The sequence below is a fragment of the Cyprinodon variegatus genome, unplaced genomic scaffold (genome assembly GCF_000732505.1).
Source record: "Cyprinodon variegatus isolate N-32 unplaced genomic scaffold, C_variegatus-1.0 Scaffold762, whole genome shotgun sequence".
Classification (NCBI taxonomy): Eukaryota; Metazoa; Chordata; class Actinopteri; order Cyprinodontiformes; family Cyprinodontidae; genus Cyprinodon; species Cyprinodon variegatus.
In genome coordinates, this window is record NW_015151215.1 from 402,706 (window position 1) to 413,632 (window position 10,927).

The following is a 10,927-nucleotide window of genomic DNA, read 5'->3' on the forward strand; positions in this document are numbered from 1 at the left end:
ACAAGCAGTTTTAACAACTACCATTTTGAAAGTCTGTTGATGTCCAGCCGCCGTCTCATTCTTAGCTTATTGCCATTTACTCAATCTTCCCCTTCATTTTCCTCCTCTGATGATGCGTCACACTCTTAGTACTAGTAAAGTAGGGAATGTGTTATAACTGCGACCATTTATACAATTTACTGGTGCACTCACCTTACCTCAAAATAGAACTACAAGTCTAACGAAAGCAAGAGAGAGAATGAGAATAAAACAGAGCAACTTTTCTAGCATTAGCATTCGGCTTCTTGTTTTCTGATTTTTACCGTAAATCCCTGTTGAAGCTCACCAATCTGTTGGAACAGTTGATATACATCCTTTCTAAAAAGCTTCTTCTCTTACATGTTTATTTTTTTAGCAGCTAACAACAACAAAAAATAGCCGAATGTAACAACTTCCACACCAAATGTTGTTTCAATGATCCTTGTAATATTCTAACAAGATGGTTACCTGTAGGGGGCAGTAAAGCTTAAAAACATTTTAAGCCAATTCTTCTAGATGTTTACCAGAAATGGTTAAAAAAAATAGTGAGCAGTGAAACAAAACTCTTAATCAAATAATTCCTTTTTTTCCCAGGCGTCTCCAGGGATCATTGCCAACCCGTTTGCAACAGGCATCGTGCGCAAGAACAGTATGGAGAGCATCTCTTCTATAGACCGGGATCTGAGCCCAGAGGAGATGGAAATCATACAGAAGGTATGATTCAAATCCTACAGTGAACTGCTCTACAGTTTCACGGTTTGTACCAAGTAAACAACAGCATCAATTTCAAACCTCATAGAGCCCAAACGGAGTGAGCTGAACAGAAAAATGTCACCTATGAAGAACTGCTGTGTCGCTCAGTATCACTAACTGGGTGAATCAAATGTTTTTGTGCAACAATTGTGCTGCAGCAGCAGTTTGGAGGTGGAATTTCACCAGCTTAGCTAGAGCACGCCATGTGGAACACACCCATGCTGCCACAAAGCATCGGCACGGTTGTTTTTTTGGCCAATTTAGGCTGCTGGAACAGCGACCATTCTGAGGGAATGTGTCTGCTAAAGGCCATGGCTTACTGTCCCTTCTACATGTAGTCCTCTCTCTGCTGAGGTTTGCTGAGAGAAAAACAACCTCTGTTTGAAGTTGCACTTTTTATTTGCAGGAGTCTGAGATGGTCAGAGAGACCTCGCAGTGGGAGCGAGAAGAGATGGAGAAAGTGGTGAGTCTAACTGGAAATGGTTCAATGGTTAACATTGAGTGAATCAGTTTAGCCAAACGAGGAAGTAGGAAAATATGGTTTCATAGCTGAGAAAGGGACTGAATGGATGAAGCTTCCTGTCTGCACCCTGTGTGGGTGTTGTTTGAGAGTTGTCCCTGCAATGTTTCACTTTGCATGCTTTTTCTGCTCCCATAGAAACATGAATAGTGTACTTTCTAACCGGTGTGATTTCTGCTCTTTCTTACCCTCCTGTCTTTCTCTCTCACCTCTCCTTCTGGTGTGTTTGGTGTGACACATAATCATCCCTCCACCTCCTTTTGCTGCTTTATCCCTACCCCTTCATCTGCAAAAATACTTTCCTCGTCTGTAAATGATCTCCGTCTTCATCGCATCTCTGTGTGCGCTTGGGTGTCTTCCTCTTTGCTGCTCCTCTTCCTCTCATGGTGAAGGAGCGTATGCGTTTGGAGCGTGAGGAGGCAACTCGCCTGCTAGAAGAGGAGACGGAGGTGAGACCCTGCTCAGAGGCATGTCATCAGAACAAACCTGCAGACTGAGCTGCAAACATGAACAAAAGTGGCTGTGGAAATATTTCTCTACCAGAAAGTTACTAAAGAAGAACCAGTAATTAGCTGATCAACAATTTCAAAATATCTTTTAATTTGAAAGTTTGGAAAGGGGAACTATTCTGGTAGAATGACAAAAGGCATGGAGCCATCAAGACAGTGTAGCTGAGCCTAGAAATCTAAAATGTATCCAAAACAGAAGAAATGAAAAGAGGACATCAGGTTTGTAGCATAAGAGAAGAAATGTGTTACAGTTGTTTTTGATGCTTTAAATACCCTTCCATTAGAAACAAATCAGCTGCCAGTAAGTTGAAATTGACAAAAGTAGTGATAAAAAGGAACACAATGGATATGGTATAGATTAGAACAAATAGAACAAGTAAATAAACCTGATGGAGCTCCTGGACACAAACTTTGCTTAGCAACACTTTGACACAATCACTGAAATCAGGTGTTTACTGTATTATTCAGCAAATGTTCAGTAAGACTTCTGCATCTGCTGACAGGTTTGTGGCTTCACTGTTCAAAGGCAAGGTACTTTCATTTATCTGGGAGAGTTTGTCATAATTCTTCAAGATAAAAAATTCAGAATCAATATTTTGTTTTACTTACATTTTTGTAATTTTTTATTACTTTTTCAGTGATGTGTTATTTGAATTATTAGTTTGAATTTATCATATTCTTTAATGGGAGGATATCTAAACTTTCAAGCACAACTTTAAATTCAATCTGTCCTTTGTGTTGGATGCTTCTTGTTCTTACCTGCCTTAGGACATCGGATACAAATTTAGCTGTATAACAATGCCAACGTGTTTGATTTGATGCTTATTGTCCTAAATTAAATGAATAAATAGATTTAAATGGAATGAAATAACACCTTAATAGAAGATGACATTATGCTGGGCTAAATGAAAGCATCCACTGTCAACGGATGGATGAGTGCTTATTTATCGAAACGGGGGGGAGACGTCAATGTCAAATATTGAAGTTAGGCTTCAAGAGATTAACCTTGAAAACAAACTGTACAAATATACCAGTTTTACACAAAAAATAATATAGGATAAGGTTAAGTCAAGACTATGAGATGTTGAGCTATAATTACAATGAAAAGTTGAGGATTAAAAGTTTCTGTGCTCACGTATTTCTGTTTGCTTGGCCTGTTTTTCCTGTAAAAACTCCAGACAGTTGGTTAACTTCAGTTGTGGAACATTTCCAAATTTCTAGTCCTTTTAAAGAAGAGCAGTGATGAACCGTGTTTACTGCTCTCCTTGTTACAGCTCCAGCTGTGGGATGTTGGATATCATTTGATTAGTCATCAGGGCTTCCCTAAGTGCAGCTCTTTGTGTTTTTTCTTTTGATGAGGGATGTTTATTGATGCAGCACACTTCAGTACTAGATCATTCAAAGTGCTCTAGATGAGAAAAAAAAAGTACATTGCGAAGGCATAAAGGCAACACAAGTAATTAAAACAAATAAAAATGAATAATTAAATTATTATATAAAGGAAAAAAAAGCTGATGATGACATAAATTAAAGAAAAGTTTGACTGAAAACGTAACTATTATGTTTAGATAGCACAGTCAAAAGCCGCTCTAAATAATATGTTTATTATCTGATTTAAAGCAACTTGCGGCGCTCAGTTCAGAGTATTCTAGATTAGCGAAACTAAAGCTGCTTCTACTTACCGGTAAGTTTATTTAGTTACTTTTAACTGGTTCCATATAGAATTTTAGGACATTTTCAGAAAGGGACAAGATTTTAGTACTCTGTCCTTGTTTTTAAAAGACCTAAAATTATCCCTCCAGGTAAAGGAATTCAAAATGTACCTTTAATGTGTAACCTGGTCTGTTCTCTATAATGTTTTAGATTTTAATAGACCAAAGACATTAAGCCCAACTGGTTTAGTAGATCGGCTGGTTATTAAATGCTAGGACTGATGTAAATATGTGAATGATGGAAATTAGCTGCAGGCTTTGCTTAAGGTGACGGAACAACACCGATGATTCGTCACGATTGGTGGGTTCATCACCAACCTGACAGGAGGCCAACATATCATCAATGGCCAATTTTTAACTTTACTCTAACCAGATTGGACTGTAAACTGAGATTGTGGTAATATAAGGGTATAACATATCTGCATAAAAGTGACCCAACCCTAAAACAGTTTATTCCAAAAAAAGGGGCATAATGGGGTGGAAATAAGAATAAAGAAATGTCTCTTTCTGTGAGATTTTATGCCAGAAATTTTTTATTGGCCTTGGAACATTGTTAAATTTTTAAAATGAACAGAAGCTGACTTGTTATCAAACGGCTGCTAACCTGGAGAAGAGTTGTAAGATAAGTGTCCTAGAAACACAGTTTTTTTGTGATTTTTAATTTCAAAGAAAGACTCAGAACATCATCAAGAAGTCTCTCTTTTCACCCTGAACATGTATCCATATGGATTAAGGCCACCTACAGCATTTAGAGCAAACTGAAACAACAGCTTCTGCAGGTTAAAGTGAGGCTGAAACATAAAAGCTGTGATTGATAGAAGTTATTTTAGCTGAGGCTAAAATGAGGATATTGTTCTAAGAATAAACTAGAGATGCAAAAATAAGCCTGTCTGGAAACTTTCTGAGCACACTTAGAAGCTATGCACGTTTATTCATGCAATAATTTTCAGTCAGCAGCACCACTCGTATATTTATAATTGGTCTAAAAACCACTCTGGTCATGTTGTTTAGTTCTTGTTGTTGTCTTCCTGATTGGAAACGTTATTTTGCAAGCAAGAGGAATTGTTACGAGTTTTGTGAATTCACAAACTCAGAAGGAATTACATGCATCAGTCTGGTTTAGACCAGGTTAGCTTATAAGGTGTGCATGACGGAGTTAAGCCCAGTCTGTTGCTAAACCCCTACTAGCTGAATTTAGACATACTAATCAAAGATCTTTTTACATAGATTTATATAGAGAGGATTTCCTTCTTCATGTATTTGATGCATCAATAAACAAATTGATGGTTTTGTTTCCCAGTTACTGACAGAACGGAGACACTAAAGAAATCCATTTACTGTTTTGGTAATCTGTGTGTATACTGGTCGGACATTGTTCTTACCTTAGTTTTTTCTTATTTTCACCAGAACATTGGCGGTGGACCTTTAAAACTTGACTACAAAACCCTGGCTGCACTCCCCACCACCAGCCTGCAAAAAGTCAACAAAGTGAGTCTCTTTTTTTTCCCAGATGTTGCACAAACTAACAGAATTCAGTTCAGGACTTACATGAATGAATGATGGATTTAACTTATTGACATGTTTTAAAACTGGGTCGGTGCCCCTGGGGTTGTAAATTCTTGGTTTGCTGCGTGTGGCCTTGGTTAGAGGCTTAGAATAGACCCTCCTGGAATCTGTCAGGTTTCTGGGTGACCCTGAGATCATCAGTTGGACCTGATCGAGAACCCAAATCCCTCAGATTGATTCTTAGATGGCTCAGAGTCAGAACTTGTCTTAATGATGTTACTGTGTCTAATATAAGCAGCAGATCGCAGCTAGATGAAGAATCTTGTTTATGTGACTAAATAAAGTAAAGCAATAAAGCTGATTAGAAAGGAGTGAACATCTTCAGGATGAGCACAGGGTTCTGTTTAAAGAAGTGCAGGCCCGGTCCGATGGGGTGAAAGAATAAAGCGTGAGAGAGGAAGGGCAACTTGGGGGAGGGGAACAGCTGCCCACTATCAGCGGGCCTCCTCTTGGTGATATTTTAAACGTGCATCTGGCTCTGAGTTGGACTGAGTGTGTCTGCTTGGTGGGGACGGTGTCCTCTGAGAGAAACGTTTAGGTTCAAGCTCTGAAAGTCCTGAACATCCAGCTTTACCCTTCTACCATCCAGCTGTAAGTTCCCACTTCTTCTTCTTTCCTCTCTTTGCCTCTTTCAAACTGTTTTTTTTTTTTTTTACTTGAATATATCTTCTATTTTTCAACTTGACTTGAATTTTTTTTCTCTTAAATGTGTTAAATAATATTTAATCAACTTTTCTGAGCTGTAGCTGGCTTCTGTTTAGTGTCCTATTTGTAAATCACTGTTTTGAGTGCAGCAGAACTTAACGTACATGTCATAAGCAGCTGCTCTTGCAGTGGGATCCGTAGCCACGTGGTTCAGTGTTTCGATATTTTACCTGTAACTGCCTGTGAAAGCCAGAGTACAGGAACTTCTAAATCTTAACAACAGAGTATCACTCTTGGTAGAGAAGATTGTGGAGTTTTAATTAAATTGCAAATTAGTGGTTTGTATATGAGCTGCAGACTAAATATGGCAGTAGAATCATTTTATTTTACTGAAAGCCTTGTAGTGTCGCTCCTTTGTCCTTGGAGCATTGCTGGGAAAGTTAAAAGCCAAACAAAACAAGGATCTGTTGGACTTTAGGTCCATTTACTCATTATCACTTAGTGCTCCAATTCAGCGCCCAAGCTTTGCCATTTCAACTCCGCCTACTTCTATTATCTACATAGGCACTTACCCTGGTTTACTTTATTCCTCTTAATTATTTTTGATCAGCTAAAGACTAGTCAGAAAGAAATTTCTCTAATTTCAGGTGGTTTAATTAATTATATGATATATATATATATTTTTTTTTTTTTAAATACCCTCTTTACCTGGTTTGCATCAGTTTCCCTTCATAAAAAAAAACAAAAGAACTGGTTATATCCTCCTTCTGGTAGAGGTTTTTATTTTATTAGAGTACACTATGAGCAGGTTAGAGGTGAGCTAAACGGTGTGATAGATGAACCTCATTAAGAACCTCTCTGCTGTTGCCAAACTATTCAGTTTTTCCTTAAGGGCTAAATAAAACAAGGACCTGTGATCAAATTTCCCTTGATGTGATTTCCCTAAAACTAAAAGCTCAGTGATCCGTCCGCCTGCGTCTGATCGTCATGCTGCTATTGGGTCCCAGCTGTGCAGCTCTCAGTGCCACGGCACGTTGGCGAGCCGGTGGCCTGACTCCTCTCCTCTAAAAGCCAGCTGTCGCTCACAGACGTCTGCGTCGCTGCCAAAAGGTCACTGACTCGCATTCCAGCCCTGGAAAGCTCACACGTATGCCTCTTAGGGTTATTACCAGGAGAGCTGTGTCACCATTTCGCCTTTAATCAGACTATCGTCATTGTTGCTGATCATTTCATAGTGTTGTAACATATCATGTAAGGCTGCAGAGTAAAGTCAGCTGAGTCTTTGCTGTAGAAAAAGAATCAATCAGCTGGCAGATGTTATTTGCTTCTTTTTTTTTCTCCTTATATTAGCATCAGCTAGGAAATGCATCATTCATCTTTAAATCAGCAACACAATACAGGGATCGGTTAGCATGAGGCAAAATAATCAGCCTCCCTGTTAAACAGTTTAAGAGTATTTTAAGCAGAAACTGTGCTGAAATGTGGATGTTAGCAAACACAACCAGTTAGGACTTAAAAGAAATGGGTTTGGAAACTCATCTGAAGGGCTTGAAGAGCTTTAGTGATGCAAGTCACTCTTTATAGCAGCCTGAGGCTTCTGGGTCAGCTTTCTATTCATAGGTCCACAGGCGTTTCTCCTCATCTTACTTTAGTTTGTGGGTTTGGCACTGTTAGTTTAAATTTCCTATTTTAAAGGACTGGTTAGAGCTGCACACTGATTATAACTAGTCCTGCACCAGTTTGCTCCTCTCTGTAAAACTACTTGCTGCTCCACACCAAAACAATAAACTCAATTTGGTTTATTTCAAGTTTAAGTTTTTTGTGGCCAGAAATCACTGTTTAAACATTTTGTTTTTTACAAACCTGAATTTACTTTGAATCCTTAGGATATACTCAACATATCATTGTTTATAACATGAGATTTATAGAAGTACATTTTTATCCATTTTACAAGTGAAAGAAGCTTTATCCCTTATTATGAGAGGATAAAGTTTAGGTGTGTGTAAATCTTCTGTTTATTCCATTTGAGTTTTGAATGTTGGTGGGTCTATATTCTCCTGTGAGTCCTCTCTTCCTTCTCCTTTGCTCCTGTTCAGTTCTCTGCTTCTGTTATTTCGACCGCTCCCATGGAGGCCCCCTTGCCGGCCAATCACGGAGCCCTTTTAGAACCAGCAGGCTTCGGTTTGGTCAAACCCACCGAACCCCTCACAGACCACAGCTATCTCAAGGAATTCCAGTTCTCCCATAACGGGACGCCCACCATCAATGACAGTCCAGGCTCAGCCACAGCTGTTGACTCCATGCCGGCCGTTTCTCCTGAGGAGGAAGAGGAATGCCTGGTGGACTCACAGCCTATGTGCTTTAGGGAAAACCCCTTCCTGGTAGCGAACCGTAAAGGGAAAGGTCTTCCACCTGGAGAGCAGATCCTGTCCGGGCCCCCTGTGGGCTACGGCCAGCAAGGAAAGCTGCAGCCCTGGTTATTCAGCAAGGCAAGATGCTGAGAGTAGTTTGGAGGCAGCATGCTGTGTTGCTGTGCATTGTTTCTTTCACTGTGCTCCTTCTGTATAATTATGCATTTTTCTAAAAAGATAAAAAAAACTTCCCAGTTCCAAGTTTTCGGATATAAAAGATTTCTGTGTTACTGTTTGCAAAGCAGCTTATGTTGTTCCAGAATTTAGAAAAGAAATGATTTTCCCCTGGGATATGTTTGGCCATGCCTGTGTGTGTATGGTTCTCTGGATCAGGAGAAGTTATGGCACGCTTTTGCTTTGAGCACAGCTTGTGGCATTTCTTTAGAAATTCAGGATCTTTAACCGCACACCAGCTGTAAGGAAGGTCATAATGCAGGAAGGAATGTGGACGGCACAGAGGAGTGCATGTTAACCAGCGAGTGCTTGAACTAAATATTCACAATACGACTAACCCTTTACAGGTTTCAGCTTAATAAATTTAATAGAAAAGTTGATTTATTTCAGAATTTCAGCTGAAAAAAAAGGAACAGCCTTTCAAAATCCTCTTTCTGCTTAAGATTAATTCAAAGATTTTTAAGTACAGAAATATTTTTGTCAATACAATCAACCAGAAGACTACCAACGACCTGTAAATGGCAGGTAAGACTCAACAGGTCATAGCTAAAGAGGCAGGTCTTTTTTTGTATCCCAAACATGAACACCAATCATGAAATGGAAGGAATGAAAGGAAAAAGTTTGGTACAAAAAGGCGTCGAGCAAAACTCATCCGAGTTTCCAGTCGCTGATGGTTTGGGTTGCCATGTCAACTATTGGTTGTTTTGACTGTGGACTTTAGAAAACACAGTAGACCAACACCATCTACCATGACAATTGAGCTTCAAGGAGAGCCTAAAGAGGATCTGTACAGAGTATTGTCAAGCAGAAGATATGAGACACGGATAAGGATATTAGCAAAGAAACCAGGGTTTTTATGAAGCTGCTGCTAGTTGCCTTCATCCCATTAATTTTCTAATAGAATTGAATTATGTATAGCATATCTACGATGTGTTGAATTTCTGAAATAAATCAACATTTTGATTACTTACTAATAAAGGTCCATCTACGTCCAGATGGAGCTGTGGTTGTATTAAATACTGCAGAATTTCTGGTTTCCTGACTGAAAATGTGAGCAGCTCATTAATTAATTTCTCTTGTTTTTCTCCAGACACCTTCTGATTACACCAGAACAGACAGTCCTGTCAGGGAAGCACCATATTCTCCCACCATCCAGCCGGTGAGCTGCTCCAACACGTCTTCCACCAGATTTCACCACCCACCATCCTGTCATCCTTCAAATTTACCTTCTCATTATTCATGAGTCACTTGTAGCTCTCCAACAGAGCTATTTTACAGCTGTCCCTCTTGACCCTTTTCCCCACCCTTAGCCCAGCCACCACTCCTCCAACAGCTCCCTGTGTGCAGGCAGGGAGACCCGCTTTGTAAGTGGGCTTTGTGGCCCCCTGTACAGACTGCATCAATTAAAAATAATTTCTAGAGTTTCCTCAGCCCTTCTCGGCTGACAAGCATGCGAATGCTCCTCTGTGGCAAACTCATTACTGATGCTTTGTGCTGTTCACACTATATATGCATCACTCAAAGACGGTTTGTCTGCTGACCAGCTATGGCTTTATATTTTCTCTTGATAACATTTTGCACAATCATTATTAAGAGGATAATTTTACCACTTTTTGGGGTAGAAAATGGTAAAATCTGGTTGAGTTTAATTGCTTGGGAAGAGTCTTTAAGTGGCCCTGCATTGTCCTAAAGAGGCTACACTAGTTTATATTTCTTCCTTTTAATGCTTCTTTTATTTAAAATAGACGCTGCAGAACGTAGAGCTCTGTCAAATTTTCATTTTGTTATAATTTTTTGTCTTCTCCACAGGCAAACATTCATTACACTGCCACTCCCACTGCTAAGGACAGCACCTCATCATCAGTGAGTGTCAGTAGGAAAGAACAGCGGATTACCTTTGAAACTAAATTTCAATTAGAAAAAACATTTATGGAAAACGACCCTGGTTTGAATAGCTCAAGAATCTCCTGTGTAGGTGCTTAGACCCATAAAGACAACAGCGTAACATTTCCAAGGTGCATTATAGACCATAACAAAATGAAACCTTGATTCAATTTAATAAGGGAAAAGAAAATGGTGAGGGTCCAAAAACTCACATTGATAAGCAGATAAGGTTGTAAAACCGCCTTTTTTATCAGATTTCAGGATTTATCTGATTATATTTTGTATTTTCTTTAGTTGTGTTGATTAGTTAAAGTAATTTTAAAGAGATTTGAGAAAGAATTAGAATCTATTTTAACCGAGGAATCAATCAGAAGAGTACTATAGTATTTCAGAGCAGTACATGGATACGTTTAAGGTTAAAGATGAGGATCTATCTAAGGCCAATTTATACTTTTGACGCATAGCCTCTGCATCCATTGAATCTGCCTCTGTGCGCGGCCACGCCCCCCTCACAGAGGCCCTGCAGCAGTCGTTGCTCACCTCAAAAAAATCCTGACTACGTGCCGGACAGTCGCAAACCCGCGCAGACCTCAAGTGGAAGTGCGCAGACAAAAAGCAGCTGTGATTGGTCCTTGGTAGGCCTTTCCAGCTGTCTGTGTGGTCGTCCTTCTCGATTCGGAGCGGTTTGGAAGTACAACCACTTGTACGATGGCTCAGACATGTTGTTTTGGAAAA

General features: G+C 39.5%; 1 protein-coding gene across 4 annotated transcripts in view; it reads left to right on the plus strand.

Moving 5' to 3' along the window:
• Positions 1-10,576, plus strand: part of scrib (scribbled planar cell polarity protein) — a 77,639-nt gene extending 67,063 nt beyond the window's left edge. For 2 of the 4 annotated variants that reach the window (XM_015395815.1, XM_015395818.1), the window contains 7 exons: positions 613-732; positions 1,178-1,234; positions 1,684-1,740; positions 4,920-5,000; positions 9,399-9,467; positions 9,619-9,672; positions 10,118-10,576. In XM_015395815.1, the coding sequence (XP_015251301.1) occupies positions 613-732; positions 1,178-1,234; positions 1,684-1,740; positions 4,920-5,000; positions 9,399-9,467; positions 9,619-9,672; positions 10,118-10,291 (612 nt within the window). In that variant the 3' untranslated portion in view covers positions 10,292-10,576. The remainder of the gene's footprint in view (positions 1-612; positions 733-1,177; positions 1,235-1,683; positions 1,741-4,919; positions 5,001-9,398; positions 9,468-9,618; positions 9,673-10,117) is intronic. The other 2 variants (XM_015395817.1, XM_015395816.1) reach the window with 2 other exon arrangements.
• The last annotated feature ends 351 nt before the right edge of the window (positions 10,577-10,927 follow it).